Below are 18998 nucleotides of genomic sequence, written 5' to 3'. Positions count from 1 at the left end.
TATATATATATATATATATATATATATATATATATATATATATATATGCGTATTGTGTGTTTGGAAAACATGAAATTACTGTTAGTTTCAAAGTTGATGCCCTCCTTTGAAATTTCCATACTTCCCAAAGCCATCAAGGCGATTGGACTGCTTGTGGTGGGCTGCTGGGTTAGAGCCATTGTGATTGGTTGTATTAGTTGTGAGGATGAATAGGAAGCTGCTAGAATTAAATATCCAAAACTATTAGACTTTTTTTTTTCAGATTTGTGATTAAATTAATGCCAATCTTTAAGCATTAACTGAGGAAATCAGATATCCAGAAATCTCCAATGACTGGTGTTTCATGATTTTTAATCCCTGAATACTGCAAAGGGTTGATATAAAGAGAAATATTTATAAATTTAGAGTTACATAAAAGGACAGGAAAAATTAAGTAGATCATTATATGATAAAGCAATCTTCCAAAACCAGCTGATCTAGTGAAGTTATTTAAGGATATGGAGGATCAGGTCTGTCAGGTCTGTTAATAAAACTTTGCAGTAGCCCTGCATTTAAAATCTGTTTACTCACTAAACCAGCAGTTATCGCTCCATGAACGTGGTAGATAATTTCTTTGTATTGAGTACCTGGCAGATTATAATCCTGGTTATTTTCATTGTTGGCACCAGACAACACCATTCAGTTCTCAATTTCTAATCCGGCTTAAAGTCTAGAACTTTGCCATAATTTATTATCAGATTCTCGCACACTCTCCTCCTGGAAGGAATTAAACGGTTGAGGTGAGGGTAATTAACCATATGTCATTTTATTGCATTGAATTTGGAGGCTTAAATAAAATGTCTGTAACATACAGGTGACAAAAGAATGAGATTCGATGGCTAAAAGGCAGCAAAATGATAAATAAATATATGAATGGATGGATGAACGAATGACACCTCCTACACACACGCACACACACTTTTAAGTTGAATGCACTCAAAATAACCTCTAAGCAAATGCCTGTGGCAGGCGGTTGGAGGAGAATAGTAATGAAGGATTGATCGAGCCCATTGGCAGAGGCTGGCTAGTGTCTGATGGTATCTCTTTCTTGTGGAACTCAGAGTCATTGCAGACCTCAGGCTCACCAACCGGGCAGCTAAAGCCACTGGACAGGATCCTCTGATGATCCGACCTGCCGACCAGCTCACAGTTTGTCACCGGCTGCAGGTCCACAAAGGTAGACGCATCATCTAAACACGTGAACTTATTAACAAGTAGAAGGATTTAAGAGTCTGGTTTTTAAAAGTAAGTCAGTTGATATACACGTTATTGATTCAGCATAGCATCACAAAGCAGCAATTGTTCAACAATACATGTCAAATCTTTCAAATATTGTACAATGAAAGAGGTAAATATGCAGCAATATGACCCATCAGGGGTTCTCGTTGATCTTGAGTCCAGGAAACTGCTTTTAGCCCTTTGACTGGTGCAAGAAACATTCAGAGCAATCTCAGTGCATCGCTGGTTTCAGGATGTTTTGATTATCGACAATTGCTTCTTTCTTTCTTTTTAAATTCAGTTCCCTTGTTTTAATGAGTCTGATCTCAAATCAGTGCTTCGATTCACAGTACCTTTGCATACCAGTAAAAAAACAAGACAAAAGAACACACAGATTATTGCATACTATGCTAATGGCACACAAACCTCGGCTCAGGTGGATGTTTTGTACCAAAGTTATTGCCAGACTGAAATAAGTTGGCATCTATTGTGAAATCTGTCATCACCTTCATGTTTAAACACATTCAAAATGAATCCCGCTCCTCCCACTCACACATTTTCATTACATTCATTACTTAGATTTATTTTTAAATACTATCTGATCTGTGTGACCCATTTGGGTGTGCAATATTGCTGGAAAGCTATCTTGGAAGACGTGCCATCGTCAAGCCTTCAGGTTATTTCTGAAACGAGCAAAGTGCACAGTCTGTCTCTCCTCGCATCTCTTACGGAGTAACCCTGCGTTCACACGACGCTCTCAGCAGTGGGAAAGGATGTGAACAGAGGACAGCAGGTTTTTTTTGGTTTTGATCATAACTGGATACAGTTGTGGACGACGTTCCAACTAAATAGGATGTGGCTAAAAGGTTACACAAATTGCCTGGACGATGGGGTTTTAAACAAATACAAATCACAGAGTGCGGTTAGAATATAATACACGGAACAATTGATACTTTCATGAGGTGTTACATATACCCATCAATACAGTTTGGATGTTATTAGCATTTTTAAAGACGCAGTATCCTGTAAAAAATATATATCTGTCACTGTCCATTATCAAACTCGATCCGTTCACTCTGGTTAAAAACAAAACCACTGAGCTATAGCACACCCTCCTACTTCAAAATTTGACATAGTGGTTAAAATGATGCCAAGTGATCTTCCCTTCACTCAGGCATTAAAGGAGGGTGTGTCTAAATCTCACAAATTGGACGGGAGTTTGGACTGTTTGTGTTCCTTCTCTAACATTTTAGCGGGAGATCTAATGGGAGAAGAGTGAAAACCAACGGACTGGTGCTGAGGCTCAGGCCCTGAATGTGTCCGACTGACAGGAGTGGCTTGACCCGGGATCGGGGTGTAGGGTTTACTGACAGCCATCGGTGAGGAGAAGGGGCTGGGCGCCCCTGCTACACCCTCAGAGGAGCCGCTTATGGCCAAAGGCCTTTCCTGGTGTATAGAGCTGTGAGAGCCTGAGATAGTCTTTATTTCCTGGGAAAAGAGATCCACCGAGGACTCTGCCCTCTGTCTGAGGGTACAGGCCACCCTGGCAGGGCATGAGGTCTGAAGGGTTAGAGGACTATGAGAGTCTGCAGTGCTGGGGAGCTCACTGTGGCATACTGTCCTTCCCCTCACAGGGCTCTGGATGCTGGGACTGTGGACAGGAGGCGTGTAGCAAGGCGAGGCCTCTGCAGAGCCATACTGGGCCAGGGAGGCAAGGGCTGAGTGCTCTGGGAGAACCTGCGGGAGAAAAACAGACTGGAGTCCTGCCAGGCTGTGCTGGGCCAGAGAGGCTGCGGCCCCGGCTCCGACTGCAGACACTGGCTGATTAAATCCAGCGGAGGACTGGGTGTTGGTGATGAAGGGAAAATGTGGGAGGTTCAGGCCACTGGTTCTCCTGCTTGCTCTGTCACTGCTGGACCCCACCTGCTGTGAGGTGATATGGGAGGTTTGCTGCAATTGGCTCAGTATGGGGCCGACTGAGCTTGAAATAAGAGGGGTTAATGTGGTGGCTGAGGGGGCCGGGAATCTCCCTGCTAGCCTCCCTGGTGCCCCCTGTTGGAGTAAACCTATCGGTCGTGGTGGGGTGGTCATAGCACCGTGAAACGGCTGGGAGTGGAGCTGAGCGGAGCAGGTGTAAGAGACGGTGGCCTGGCTGATGGGAAACACCGACGCCATGCCAGAGTGGGGAGGATGGAGCAGAGGCTGGTGTGTGTGCAGAGGGGCGAGGGGCTGCAGGCTGCTGGTGAAGATGGGCTGAGACGTCAGTATGGGTGACAACGGCCCACTGGAGAGTAGCTGTGTCCTGGGGAATACTAGTGTGGCAGTCTCAACCTCAGATCTAAGGTTGGCAGAGCTAGTGGGAGAATTGGGCCCTGAACCACAGCTACTGGAGGCACTCGCTCCAACATGTACTCTCTTTGAATAGCTGGACGGGTCCTTCACAGAGCCGGGACGTGGCACCAGAGGATGGTGGAAGAGGATTGGAGGAAGCTGGGACTGGTGGGCCAAGGCCATAGCAAGCGGGGTGGTGGCAGCCGCAGCCTGGAGCGGAGCCTGAACCAGCGGGGCCCAGATGACCGGGGTGGGTGACGGAGGAGCAGGCGGACGGTTTATACTCGGCACAGTGCTGGTTTGGTTCAGCTGAGTGCACTGGGCCATGTCGCGGTCGTGTTGCACTATTCTTTGGATGATCTCACTCTCATGAAGGTTTAGTGTGCCAGAACTTTGGTGATGCTGAACTTTGTGTTGAAGAACAGAGTTCCTCTTCCCTGTTAAGAAAAGAGAAATAAGGCCGTGATGCACTTTTAGCCCCTCCCCTTTTTTCACAAATGACATCCTTAGACAACACATCATACCACACGCTGAAGAGGAAGAATTAAATATAATTGTATAACTCAAAAATATATTCGTCAATAGTGCGTCCATGCAATGCAAACACTTTTAAATTATGTATTTCTTATTCTGTACACAAAAGCTCCCACAACTCCTCTCGTATATGGGAGTAAAAAGGCAAATGATACCTCTAGAAAATGCAGCCTGCTGTTAAAACACTACAAAAAATACACTCACAATTTGACAGATATTATCTGACAATATTGGCTTACAAGTTCAACAGTGCAAATTTTGTCATATATATTTCCATGCTTTACAATCTCACACTCTGGCACAGTGGGTCTTAAAACAATGTAGTCTCATCGTTTACAATAACCCAGCACTGTTTGTAGCACATGTAGCGGAGGAGCACCACTGCTGAGTAAACAGTGGAGTAAAGTCAGTCACTAAGTTGCAAACTAGTTTTTGAAATATGCTTATGTGAAGTTAATCTATAATGATCCAGAGATTTTCATTTTCTTCTAACTAACATACCAACATACTGCATAAATACACAGTATATAAAGACATTGCAATGTTATACAGCATATGTATCACTACTATATTGGTTCTCTAAGATGTATGTCATCCAGATTTGGGCCAGGCCTGGCATAGATGGCACTATTTATGTGATGGGATGCCATATCTGGCCCGATTGTGGTTTGGTTTATGTGGCCCAAGCTCATAGAAAACAGGTCTAGCCTGGATCTGGCATCAAGGTGTCCAGGCAGGGTGTATGTCAACCAGATGTGGGGCAGGTCTGCAAATGATGGCACTGTTTGGTCTTCTATTTTAGTTAGAAGACCAAATGCCATGTTGCAATACTATACTGCTATGGTAGCTAACGTTTCAAATGCAGGTTTGACAGGTTTGTGAGTGTACACTTTATCCAAAGTCGGTTTACTCATTTTTTTCCAGTGGGTGGCTGTAGCTCAGGAGGAAGAGCAGGTCACCCATTGATCGGAAGGTTAGTGGTTCGATCCCTGGTTATTCCAGTCTGCATGGCAAAACTGAGAATGTGTGTGGCTGTAGTTAGGAAGCACTCAGTTTAGCGGAAGTGTGTGATTGGGTGAATATGGCATGTTGTATAGAGCACTTTGAGTAATCTGGGAGAGTAGCAAAGCGCTATATAAGAATCAGTCCATTCACTGATTCTTATATAGAACATGTTGTAATTACATGGCTTGATTAAGGTACACATTGGGCTGACATCTGGGGCCAGGGTTGAAACTGTTGTGGGCCAGCAGTGTGTCTGCAACTGGCCTTGTGCTGGCCCATGTGTGGGCCACATCTCACAAACCATATCTGGGCCGCCAAAGGGCCGTCATTCTTTGCGGTATGTGGGGCCATGTGTAAGCACATTTTGTGGGCCAGATCCGGGCCATACCAATTTTGCTATGTGGGTATATTATGTCTCCAGATTAGACTGGAAGCAATCAAAAAGTTAGAAAAATGCCACCCTTTAGACCTAACTGTCTCTTTTAGGTTCCAATCCAACTGCAGACTGCACAAAAAATACTCTGTTTGAGTTTAGTTTACTTAGTAAATACTTGCTTATAGTATAATTCACTGGTCACTTTACTGGGTATACCTGAATAGCTGCTTAAAAATGCAAATATCTAATTAACCAATCACATGGCTGCAACTCAGTGCATTTAGGCACAGAGGCCTTGTAAAGACGGCCTGCTGAAGTTCAAATTGAGCATCAAAATGGGGGAAGAAAGCTGACTTTTAATCTTGCATGGTTGTTGTTGCCTAAGCCGGTCTCAGTGTTTCAGAAACTGCTGATCTACTGGGATTTTCCCACACAACCATCTCTAGGGTTTATAGAAAATGGGCCGAAAAAGAATAATTGTCCAGTGAGAAGGAGTTCTTGTTGATGCCAGAGGTCAGAGGAGAATAGCCAGACTGCTTCAAGCTGATAATAACCACGTGTCACAACCAAAGAGCATCTCTGAATGCATAACACTTTGGACCTTGAAGCAGATGGCTTAGGTCTTTGTTAATTAAAAACAGGAAGCTGAGGTTACAGTTCACACCAAAATTGGACAGTGGAAGACTGGAGAAAAGTTGTCTGGTCAGATGACTGTCAATTTCTGCTATGACACTGGAATGGTAGGTGTAAACAGCATGAAAGCCTGGCTCCATCCTGCATTGTATGATCAGTTCCGGATGCCGGTGAGTGGGATATTTTCTTGGCACACTTCGGGCTCTTTAGTACAGAGCACCTTTGTGACACGGTGGAACCAGAGACTCGAATCATGGATGTGCAGCTTATAAATCAGCAGCAATTGTGTGATGCTGTGACGTTAATATGGACCAAAACCTCTGAGGAATGTTTCCAGCACCTTGTTGAATCTGTGCTACAAAGAATTAAGACTTCCAAAGGACAAGGGGGTCCTTAGCAAGGTGTACCCAGGAAAATAACTTTAAACTGTTTTCCATTCATATAAGATTAATTAGTAAAGTCTAAAGACCATGGATTAATGTGGCACGCTTACATTTAAATATTATTATTATACACTGTTTTCTATTCTTGGCTTTTGTTAGCCGCTGTGCTTAAATACGTGCCTACATCCACGCCACCACTAATAACAGATATAAAGTCCAACTGATGTTAATTTTAGTGCAACACTAAAATGAACAAATGAATGATTGATAATAATATAAAATTGGTGCCAGTAAATAGGTTTTATCTTATCTTTAAGGACTAACCTATGCGATCCAGGCGATCGAGCGCCACAGTCTCAAACGCCCTCCTCATCATGGGATACTCCTCCAGCACCTCATTGAAGTGGTCTACAGACAGAGAGTACAGTCGACAGTAGTTATCTGCCCGCACGCTGGCAGTCCTCCTGCCTCGGGTCAGCAGGCAGATCTCTGCAGGGAAAGAGATGAGAAAAAAAACCCTCCAATTATTTGTTTCACCGCTTTAAAAGACTTCCTGCAGAGTGCAAGACAGGTATTAACAGCAAGGATTAAAAACAACGCATTACTATGAAGTGTTATATAATAAGTCCCCCACCACCACCACCACCCACCCTCCTCCTCCTTTCAGAAGTTGTGTGACAAGCCGCAACAGAATTCCTATCTTCTTAGATCCATTCACAAAAGAAAAGTCCAAAATAGTATTATTAGTATGAGATGATAAAGCATGAAAAAGGCTGATGCCTCTGAACTCCACAGATGGAGCACTTAATGCAATTTCTGCAGCTTACAGTTTGTTCTGACCTCATCTGTCGTGCCAGATCAGAAAAATAAAATAATGCGCCATTAAAAGAAAACAGGAGGGAAAAAAATGAGGCATATTTTTCAGGACAGACATATTGAGGATATAGACGCACAAATACACACACACACACACACACACACATACTCTGTCTCTCTCCATCTCTCTCCGCCCTATTCTGTCACTTTCTTGAATTTATTACACTTTACATCATGGGATTTCTTTTTATCTTGTGTTGGTTTTAGATGTTTTCTGTCCTAGTTTATTATTTTAACATTTCTTCGTGTTTTTAGATGTAGGAGAATAACTTGAAGCCAAATTGTTTTTGCCCTGACTGTTTTACTCCAAATAAATGCGTGACTATGAAAGGTTTAATTTAGCTGCTTTTTTTCCCCCTTTCCTCGTTTAATACTTCTGCCGAAACAAATCTGAAAAGAATTAAGAGTTTTATGCTTCGTAGTTGACATTTAATGATGACATTTCACTTTGGTGCACAGATGGAACAGACAACAGCAGGTTGAGAAAACATAACCGAGAGGAAAAATTCTGGATTTCAGCTTTAAATATGGTGTAACAAAAAGGGGAAAACCCCACAGATGGAATCAAAGATCGCAAAGCTCTGCCCCTCTTAGTTCCCAGCGCTTTTAAGGAGATGATGTGGACGATTTTTCCCAGCTGTAATAGTCGGGGAAGATAATCTGCCGAGTGCCTGAGCCAAATAAATCAAAACAAATCATACAATCACCACTCCTTCACATGCATTCAAACTGACCCACTGTCCACTACAGAACATATTAGCATGCAGAGCAGCCGACTTCACCTCCAAAATAAGAGCCATCGGACAACTTGGTGTCTTTGCTGTTCTTGGTCAGGACGCTGACAACGCCGTGCTGGATGAAGTACATCTTCTTGCCGATGGTCCCCTCCCTGATGATGTAGTCGCCCGGCTGGAAGACCTCAAAGCGTAGTTTGGTTAGCATGGAGGTGACGAAGTTGGGATCAGCGTTGGCGAACAGGGGCATGGAGGCGACCAGTTTGCGACAGTTAAAGTTGATGATCTCCTGCAGGAAAGAGAAAAAAAAGTTCACCTTTTACATTTTTTTCTTTTTGCTAATGCAATGCCTTCAAAAACAAATTTCAGTCATGATAAAAGCAGGGGGGCTAACAGCTTAATGCTCTTAATGCTCTTTTAATGAGGTCCCCCGTCCTCTTCAAGCCATTACTTATCAGATCACATGACTATTAACATTGTCAAAGTAACACAGCCATATTAGATTACATAATTAACTGTTCACCATTAAGAACAACGTGGCTCATGTCATGCATTTATACATGTGCTGCTGACGACAATAAAATGTTTGCAAAATAAAATAAGGACAATGAATAATTTTGTTAACATTTTACTATTTAGAAGAATTAAAGAAATGCTAAACAAATAGCCTACAGGTCAGAATAATGTAGCTGAAAGCTTATATAAGAATAAAAAATGTATTTGTCAAAAAGCATCTGTTTTTTTTTAAACACCAGACTTTACTTAAGGGTTATATTAAACGGACAGTAAATGATTAAGAGAGCAAATAACAACTTTATGTTGTCTTTAAGCATTTACACATTGTTTGCATAATGTATGTTATCTAAAAATCATCTGTTGATGGCTGACCTCTCTCAGCGGCTCATTCAGTTCCTCCAGTATGCTCTCCTCGTCAAACATCTTGCCCTGATACCGGTGTTCGTAGTAGTCGTGGATCCTCTGACGCATGTCTGCAGGAAGCTTGTGGAAGGACATGTACTGCTCCACTTGTTTGTACTATGAAAAGCACAAAGAGCACACTTATTAACATGATTAAAAAAAACTATATATCTATATCTATAGCTATATCTATATATATATAGATATATTCCTGTTGATTAGAGTAGCAGAAGGCTGCAAATGTAACGTAACATAACCGTGAGACAAAATGCAAAGTCATGTCAAAATGAATATATTACACTGATTGATGTGTTGGCTCAGAGGTAGGAATATAATGTGTCTCATTATTTTAACAGTCAACTGTCAGGCCATCTGTGAAACCTGCCCACAGTGCAATGTTGTGACTCTGCCCCATCTGACAATTACAGTTGTGCTCTGCAGGCTGCAGCTAATAACATTAACTACTGTGTCCTTCAGCAGTGTACTCTAGCAGCAAAGCACCAAATATGGTCCATGCACCCTGTCTATGCATGGTAAATCCAGCTGTAAGTGTCAGCTCTGCTTTTCATAATGCACTGCCATGTCTGTCTTTTTTTGTGTCATGTTGCAGTTCGTCTGTCCTTTCCCATATTCCCCAAATGAAAAGTTAACGGCAGCTATACGTGGATGTATAAAACATGTTTTTGCAAACAAAAAAGTGGGTTTACGCTCCCCTTCAAGATCTGTCACTTAGTGAAAAGTAGCAATATTGAAATATAAAACAGAAATCCTGCATTAAAAATTGCACTTATGTAGGTGTCCAGATTAAAATACATCACACAGAAAAAAAGCTCCTCTCCTGTACCTAATAATATATGATATCAAATAATAATAATATTATAGGATAGTATTCATATTTTTTATTTTTTAAGATGAAGCACATCTTACCGTTGTAATCTGCCTTTTAAGCTTAAGCTTATTGTTGTTCATATATATATAAAAAAAAAAAAACACCCAGCACGCCCCTGCGGGCGGTTTATCCTTCAAGCTTGGGTCCTCTACCAGAGGCCTGGGAGCTTGAGGGTCCTGCGCAGTATCTTAGCTGTTCCCAGGACTGCGCTCTTCTGGACAGAGATCTCCGATGTTGTTCCCGGGATCTGCTGGAGCCACTCGCCTATCTTGGGAGTCACCGCACCTAGTGCTCCGATTACCACGGGGACCACCGTTACCTTCACCCTCCACATCCTCTCGAGCTCTTCTCTGAGCCCTTGGTATTTCTCCAGCTTCTCGTGTTCCTTCTATATATATATATATATATATATATATATATATATATATATATATATATATATATATATATATATGCAAAATACTCATATTAAATGTGGCCACAGTTTGAAGTAATGAGGTCAGCATATGTGCAAGTAATCCCTCTGACTCAAAATCGCAGGCTTCAGACTGCTGTAGCCGCTCATTATAAATGAGGTATAAGTAAATAAAGGCCCTATTTAAGCTGGAACTTAAATATATATATAGCTGGCAGTTTAACCTAAAAAAGCACATTTTATGAACTGATGACTATTTTTTTTGTTCTTTCTCTGTTGGCAAAAGAATTCAGAAAAGAACCGAATTTGATACACTTCATGATTTGATAATGTAATAAGTGAAACAGTTAAATAATATTACCTTATGAAATGTAGTGGAACAGAAGTGTTATATCAGAAGTAAAACTGTGGATGATTTTTCAGCAAACACCCACCTTTTCCTGGTACTGCCTCCTGGAGGAGTCCAGAGACTGAATGAGTGCAGTCGCATGCCCCACAAACATGGCAAAGCAGGTGGCACCCACGATCATGCTGAGGATAGTGAGCCACACGTCAGCCATGCCGATAGGAGGGTACAGGCCATACCCGATACACAGCATGTGACTCATGGCCTTGAACAGGGCGTAGGAGTACTGCTGACCCCAGGTGTCATTCTGAAAGGGATGCAGAGGAGGAGAGATAACGCGTACGGCTATCTACGACCAGCGGCTCAGGAAATATTTGATTTGTTAGATTTTTACACCGGATGCCTCTCCTGAATGTGTAAACCACTACATTACGGAGCCATCGTACATCACATCTAAATCAGCTTAATCTGAGCTTATGGACGTGAACACAGATGTATGTCCCAACTGTTACAAAACATCATTTATGGGTAGGTCTGTTTCATGTGCATGTGCAATGACAATAAAGTTGAATTCTAATTCTATTCTATTCTATCTTCTTCAGGAGGTATTAACAGCTTTGCAAATAAACAAAAACCACCCTATTTCTGCAAAATGTTTATTGAAAAACATGTGTGACTGAAAACTGGATATAAAGATTAAACACGCTACCTGTTGACGTTAATTTAATCTGTGCTCTCAAACCGATAACTAATGACGCTTAGAGATAAATGTCTGCATGTGGTTCGTCGTGTTTTGGGGAGGAACACATTTTGGAGGCTGTCTGACTCATAAATAATCCACTTACCACCATCTTGTTCCTGGTGACCCAGCAGTCTGGGGGGAAGTCTTGCAGCATGGGAACCAGAAACTGCAGACAGCCATCCCAGTGACACAGCAGCAGCATCATACCAATCAGGTTCATGATACGCACCATGGCGCTGGCAAGGTCGTATGTCATGTGGAAAACCTGTGACACAGATTTTCAGAATTAGGGGGAGAGAGAGAGAAAAAAGAGAGATAATAAAACACTCATATCTCTTCTATAAAATGTTAACACCCATGCACGCAAACAGAGGATTTGAAATAAACAGGAGGAACCGCGATGATGGTGTTGATGGATGCAAGCGAACTATACCGAACCACACTTAATCTTCTATAGACTACCAGAGGCTATTTCAGAGCAACCATCTGTAACGTTAATGGCTGATGGGGATGGAACATATAAAAAATAATAACGCGGGATAATATCTCTTATTGAGTAAGCTGACTGTGTGTAAGTGTGTTTAAATGCAGAGCCAACAAATTAACTCTGCAGCAGCACTTTTTTTCCCCACATACAGAGCGAAAGTGTAAGAAATCTGTTAATGAGAGAGAAACCTTAGTATGCACGGTGCCTAAAGGGAAACCTGTACTGTTAAAAAGATGGATGTGCACATTTAACATGGAGAAAGTTTAAAAAAATGAGATCAGGCTTCAGGCAGCTGCAAACGCTTGGTTTCAGATTGAGTTTTTTTCTGCACTCCTCCTTCATTCTGCAGCTCTTCAAACCTTCTATTTGCAAGACACAGCCAATGAGAGGAAAGCTGGCCTAAAGGGAGAGAATGTGAAATAGTTTGTCAGGAAGAGGATGAACTGATAAACTGGCTGACTGGTAAACAATGATTACTTTTGAACTGTGAACCATGCAAAGCTACTCCAGTAGAGTCCTGGAATATAAGGATGAAGGTGGAAATGAGCACAAGACGTCCCCTTTGAAATGAGAGAAGCATCTGAGAGCATGCTGCAGGTATTAATCTGGAAAATAGTGTAAGAAATTCTCTAAATATCAGCCACACTACTTAAAAGACTTAAAAAATATTCCCACTTAAAAAGCTAGAAGCTGTGAATTTGTTCATTTTTATCGACTAATATTTTTAAGACTGTAACAAAATCTTTTAAATATCCAACCAGTCAGTTGAAGCTAGCCAGTATGGGGCTATCTTCATCTACCTCTTCCCACTGGTGGATATAGCGAATGAGTCTGGAGAGGCGCAGCAGCCGTAGCAGACTGAGGATCTTTGTGAAGCGGACGATCCTCAGAGCTCGGGCCGTCTTGTAAAAGTCTGAGTCGATGCGCGTCTCCACGATAAGAAAGATGTAGTCCACGGGTATGGAGGAGACGAAGTCCACCACGAACCAGCTCTTCAGGTACTTGATCTTGATCTGATGCGGGTCCAGGATGATCTCCGTGTTGTCCTCCTTGACGATGCCCGTGCGGAAGTTGAGGACCAGGTCCATGAGGAAGAAGGTGTCCGACACGACGTTAAAGACTATCCAGGGCGGCGTGTGCTCGTCCTTAAAGAAGGTGATGCCCACGGGGATGATGATGAGGTTTCCCACCATCAACAGCAGCATTGTCAGATCCCAGTAGAACCTGAAAGATGGACAGTTGGATGTGACTCACACCATAAACCACAGCAGGCCAGCGTCATTAAGGCACAGAAACGGCTAATTTCTTCTTATTTGATGTAAACAGAGGGTATAGTCTCCTCTAGGTCTGGCTAAAACTTCTTTGGGGTCGCCAAAGTGACGTTGTTGATATAATACACAGAAAAATAAAGATTTAGAGGCGACAACATTTTGGTGAAAGGAACAAATTCATGTGTTGACTTTCCTCTGTTCTTTTGATCAAATTTAATTTAATTTATCATATGATATTAGGTTGCAGGTGTTAGTTGTGGTCTATGCTAAATGACCTAGTTTCATTCGAAAAGTAAACTTGCACTAACAATGACAACAGGCCAAGAAAAGCAATTATAGTAGGAGCTCATAAATGCAATGCAATTTGGTTACTAATTTAGTTTAAAAACAGAATCTAAATAAACACATGCTGGTATTAAATCTCAGCACGGCAGAAAACCTGATTGCAAATGTCATACCTTTGTCATAAGAGCCGAGCTAAACAAACGCAAAACTGATGTAAATGAAATGTTTCTGGGTGACCAGAGAAATAGGAAATTCCTGCTTGTGGATCTGAAAATTCAAAATGAGCATTTTTTGCCTTCACTTAAGAAAAAAATTGGACAGAATAACTGGTAATAAAAACGCATCTGTTTGAACTTTGTATTAAAACAACAACAAACAGGGACGTATTGATGGGAACATTTCATCAATACAAAGCCAATCAGTGTATGCTGCTTAGTTTACACAAAACACTTAATACAAGTATGTGTGAGTATGTGCTCCAAATTCAAAGTGATTCTGGCTACTTATAGAAATGAACCTCGCTGTTTCACACGGTCTGAAAACCCAGCAGAGTTCTGTCCGAGTGAGCAGAAACAATGTAAACAAGCAAAGAATTATTCTCTGATTCAGTTAAAGAGTGGGCCAAATGGGAAAAGAGTGACACCGGTTATTGGGAATTCATTTGAATTAATCATGAATACATATTGATTTTCAAAAGTATCAGCAGGAGTGTGTTCAGTTTCATCGAAAACTGCCTGTTACTAGTCATTTACACACAAAACAGAACACATTTATTTAGCAAATGTTCTTATGAAATTTAGAAATATGGCTAATTGGAGTTCACTGTAAGCTATTCTGACTCTTGATTGATGTTTCCCAGCTATTTGCTATACTCATTCTTTTTAATCTAGCGTTCTACATTTGTCAGAGTCACACAGTAATGTACAACGCATCCACACAAAGAGCGTGTAAGATGAGAAACCATACATGTGCGATTTCATGAGTGAGTCGTGTCAAAAAACAAAACAAAAACAAATGATCTCAACAGGACAAACATGCAGGGTCAGCAAAAACTGCACGCCAGCTGGAGGTTAAGAAACCAAATATCTCATCATCTCATCAGCAGGTATATTTAAAACTTTAGCGTTTTCTCCATGAATGGGGGGGAAGAAAACTATATGGAGGCTCAAGCATGCCAAAATATTTCTTTCTTTTAAAAAGTGTAAAGTTATTGGTATACATTCATAAATATTAAAATATACAGGATCTGAGCTTTTAATTAGCTTATGTATTTATTTATTTTCTTAGTTAATTTTTTCTTTTAAGCGATACATTTGTTTTCAAAGGTAAACTGAATTGCATTTTCTTAAGACTTAATTATGCTTTTTCTTTATACATTTTTTTGTGTGCAAAGGATGCAGCAGTCATTCAGAGTGTCACTGTTTGATCCATGCCAGGTTCACCACAATATTAGATGTAATATTTGCTTTTTCAGGTGATACCTCCCAGTGGGTTGCTGTTGTGATGAGTTACAGGTGCTGCATTGTGTTACTGGTGATGGAAAACATTCTAGAGTCGAATGAGGACAACACGGTGGAAAGAGGCAGAGGAATCTGGTGAATGCACTTCTACCTCTTCTAGTTTACTTACACCCAAAACGTTCACAGTCACATGTGACAAAATGTAGAAACCAGTGAGGGCACGGTGGCCATTTGTTCTAATCAGCTTTCTGTTGTTCTTTGCCAAACAAAGAATTTGCATTTCTCTCGACATCTGCCCGTTGTCTCTGCAGTGACACACTGGTCCTAATTGCGCTTCCTCTCTCTGGCTAAATCCACCGTTATCTCCTGTGAATCCATGTCATCTCCAGAAGTCAGCACCCATCAGCCAGATGTTGAGTAGTTAGCATTACTGCTCTGCAAACGTCACTGTGCTGCAGAGCGCTGGAACAGCTGGATAATTTTATTCATTTATTTATTTATTTTTTAAAAAAAAGGTCTGCAGAGGACGGTACATTGCTGACCACCCTGCTGGAACATCGGCTGCCTGTGCGCGCAGAATTCAGACCACAAAACAGACAACTGGCTGGTGTAATCTGATGTTACCATCGAAACAAAGCTGCTGCTTGTACGGTCTGTGGACCTCGACTGGTCCAGAGACAAAATCTTGCACTATTGAGGTCAGAGTGCAACTACGTTAAAGAGCATGAGAGCAAAAAAGAGAGGGGACTTACAAGCAAAGTGAACACAAAAAGGCTTAAAATGGTGAAAGGAGCTTAGATCAATCAGGACAGCTGAAAAAGGGATCACATTTGTACTAGAGATACTTATCTCTTGCTGCCAGAGTGCAGCTGAAACACAACAGCCTGCATGCAGCTCAGTGGCTTAACACACACCTGTACTGTGGCTCAGGCCCACCAGCAATCATATTAACCATATTTACGCAGTGTGCCAGTTCAGTGTGTCTGCTGCTGTATCCTTAGAAAGCTTTAGAATGAAAAAAAAAAAAAAAACAGCAGTTACTTGATAAAAACATCAGATTGTGTGTGTCTATAGGAAGATAACAGGAAACCGTACATCGGTTATACAATGCCTTGCTGACTGTCATGGATGCGCACGGTATGTCAGCTCACAAGCAGGGCACGGAGCTGCCTCTTTGCTGGATTGCCACAAAATCTCAGAATAATCTCTGGTGCTGCAAAAGGCATCTGTAACTTAAAATGGGATCTGCGGGATAAAGCATTCACCTTATGAGACCCATGGCAAGCACTAAAAATGCCCCTCCTGCTCGCACTGCGACCCAAAGTGAGCATAAAGTAACAACACCTCGTACCTCACACACGGAGTTAACAGCTGGCCGTCCTGATTCCTCACAACACACCATTTTCATTTCAATCTCTCTTTCTGTGTGTGTGTGTGTGTGTGTGTGTGTGTGTGTGTGTGTGTGTGTGTGTGTGTGTGTGTGTGTCGTGCGCTCTCTCTCTGCGTTTTTGTGGCATGTCCCCTCCCCGTCCACACCATCTCTGCTCCATTAGACTAATTGTGCTGTAATAATCTCCCACTGATGTGTGCTTCTAATATCTTGAATGGTCATGTTACCCTATTTTGATTACCCCATTTCCAAGCCCCTGCTGCACTCTGTAATCCATTGCCCTGGCTAAATGATGACAAAAAAAGTGTAATTCAGATGAGTGGAAAAAACTGCAGTGGCACACATCGGCATACAGCTGACTGATGAAAAATATGATGACAGTGAGCATTAAGGTTAAATGCTGGGAAAATCTTTTGGTGGTGGACGTATCCAGAATACTGGTGTGCAATGAAATAGTGCAGCATGGCTGGGAAATTTGTTAACTGTGGTTGGCTTAGTTTGTTGCACATACATGCAAAGAGCTGCAAAGAGTTAATTAAGTTCTACATAACCTGATGACACCATGGACACACAAATGCACAAACTGGGCCAACCAAAGCAAAAGGACTTATATCCTGGATATGCATGACATAACCACGTTTCCCTGCAAAAAAAATGTAGACAACGCTTTTAAAAATGTCCATTTGCACACGTTAAGCCATTTATCTGCTCAAGGTGGGCTACTGAGGCACATTTAGCTAATGATCTACCTGTTCTGCAGAGGCTTACACTCCTGATTATCGTGCTGCTAATATGGCCACTGTAGTTACAGAAAGGCATGCACGGGGATTATAGTTTATACCCTTAACACATTTTATGGCTCATTCATTCCAGGCAGTTTTTAAATTATTAGTTTTAACGCATGCGCAGGCCAAATGAGCCTTTAATGTGTGATAGGATCACTGCAGCACTTCTTTGTAGGACACAACTATTTGCGATTTTAAAAAAAGAAAAAGGATTTCTGCACAGAAATTACCTAAAATCACTGTAGGGATGGATTATCCAGAAGCCTGCAGACTTCACGCGTTCCCTTTCGTGTTCCACGGCCCTCTCACTGCCCAACATCCGCAGGGAGAACTTGTTGACTCCCGGCTGGAGCATCGCCCCAAACTGCCGGTGCATGAAGCCAGCCTGGTAGAGACGCTCATCTTCGGGTATTATTTGCTCAGAGCCCTCCAACTTGATGAAAGTTGACTGGTCAAACAGTGACGGTTGCCCGACTATGCCGGTCAGCCCACCCGTTGCCCGCTGTAGGGCCCCGGGGCCGTGCTCACCGGGGAAACTCTCGTTGACTCCAGCATCAGCCTCGGGAATGAGGCGCCTCTGCTCCGCCAAATCTGACCCGGGGGGATGCCGTCCGGAGATGGAAGAGATGCTGCCCCTAAAAAAGCGGCAGTCCCCATTCAAGTTGGTCTTCACGGTGACGTCCCTTTCAAAGTCTTCGACCCCGGCCTCCCCAATGCTCTTACAACTGCTCGCGGGAGACAGAGAGGACAAATGTTTGAGCCCGATACTTTTCCTTTTAGTGTCCTTGTCGCCGTTCTCCCCTTCGTCAGTCACAAAGGGCTTTTGCCCAATGTTTTGCGGCAAGCTGTAGAGCCGTTTGCGCATGGAGGACTGGAATCTCTCCATTTGGAAGAACCAGAAGAGGTTGCGCTCTAAGGACAGCCCGTGAAAGCGGGGGGATGAATCATGAATCTCACACACTCGGGGTGCCGCTGGAGGCAAAAACAGTGACGGGGGAGGTCCGCAGGACGGGTCGTATCTTATCTGACTCTTGGGACGTGCCGCTCTCCTCCGGTTCAAACATTGAGATGCGTCAACGAATACGCGGCGGCTGCGATCAGACGCTCATGTAAAAGCGCCAAACGACAAATGCATGTAAATCCAGGTAAGCTCGTTGAGTGCAGACGGGAGCGCATCAGGATGCAGCATGCTGAGCGTCGGACGTGCCGGAGTGGGAGAATGCTGCTGCTGCTGCTGAGCTCCTCAATGACAAAGCATGATCCCCACCTCCCCCGAAAGCCTATCTGAGCCCTCTCACGGCGCAAGGTGAATACACACATGCACGCAGCTGCCCCTGGCTTTCACTGAGCGCTGACATCACTAATCCATAAGCCTCGCGCTTTCTAATAACGTGAATATTGATGGAGCTAATCTATCGGGTTGCCATAGGAGCCAGGATGGCACACGCGCTCACCCCGCCCAGGCAGGACAAACTGGAGAGGATGATTCAAGGATGCGATCTAGCATTGGAGTTGGTAGTTAAATAGTTGAGAGAATGTAATCTTAAGGTTTGGTGTTTGTGGCATCGGGCCTTACACTGCAACAAACAATTCTGATATTTGCCCAACCCGGTGAATGATGTTGGGCACAAAACTGACACTTAAGTCTGATTGACACGAGTTTTACACGAGCTGCATCCTGTGTTTAAGCATGCGTGGTTGTTTGTGATGCTCAGGATGCGCAAATCTTGTGCCCATCTTGGTCATTTCTGGTGGGCAACGTGGATAGTACGTCCTTGGCAGCACATGTACGGCAGGCAGAATGTGCGTCTATATGATGTGTATGGCTCTACTGCATTATCTGGGTTTCGCAGGTTCACCTGGCTATGAAAAAAATAAAAA

At 42.7% G+C, this 18998-nt stretch overlaps 1 protein-coding gene across 1 annotated transcript; it reads right to left on the bottom strand.

Annotated features, from left to right (window-relative positions):
* Positions 1–2218: 2218 nt before the first annotated feature.
* On the bottom strand, positions 2219–18344 carry LOC146665060 (potassium/sodium hyperpolarization-activated cyclic nucleotide-gated channel 3-like). The gene is made up of 8 exons (XM_085412493.1): positions 17348–18344; positions 12727–13150; positions 11543–11704; positions 10786–11004; positions 9018–9164; positions 8178–8418; positions 6844–7008; positions 2219–4025 (listed from the first exon to the last, which is right to left on the bottom strand). The coding sequence occupies exons 1-8, from the start codon at positions 18001–18003 to the stop codon at positions 2458–2460; spliced, it is 3582 nt and encodes a 1193-aa protein (XP_085268619.1). The 5' UTR covers positions 18004–18344; the 3' UTR covers positions 2219–2457.
* Positions 18345–18998: the final 654 nt, after the last annotated feature.

This window comes from Rhamphochromis longiceps, linkage group LG7, assembly GCF_057381845.1.
Source record: "Rhamphochromis longiceps isolate RC_006_pf linkage group LG7, R_longiceps_female_GT1.1, whole genome shotgun sequence".
Lineage (NCBI taxonomy): Eukaryota > Metazoa > Chordata > Actinopteri > Cichliformes > Cichlidae > Rhamphochromis > Rhamphochromis longiceps.
Note: the sequence above shows the minus strand (reverse complement) of the source record. Positions and strands in the feature narration are given on the sequence as shown.

Excerpts from the sequence above, each read along its gene's own strand:
- LOC146665060 (XM_085412493.1), bottom strand. The coding sequence starts at position 18,003 with ATGGAGAGATTCCAGTCCTCCATGCGCAAACGGCTCTACAGCTTGCCG. Across the intron at positions 13,151-17,347 it reads CATCCCTACAGTGATTTTAG|GTTCTACTGGGATCTGACAA; the intron begins GTAATTTCTGTG and ends TCCATCTTTCAG. Across the intron at positions 9,165-10,785 it reads GGAGGCAGTACCAGGAAAAG|TACAAACAAGTGGAGCAGTA; the intron begins GTGGGTGTTTGC and ends TGCTTTTCATAG.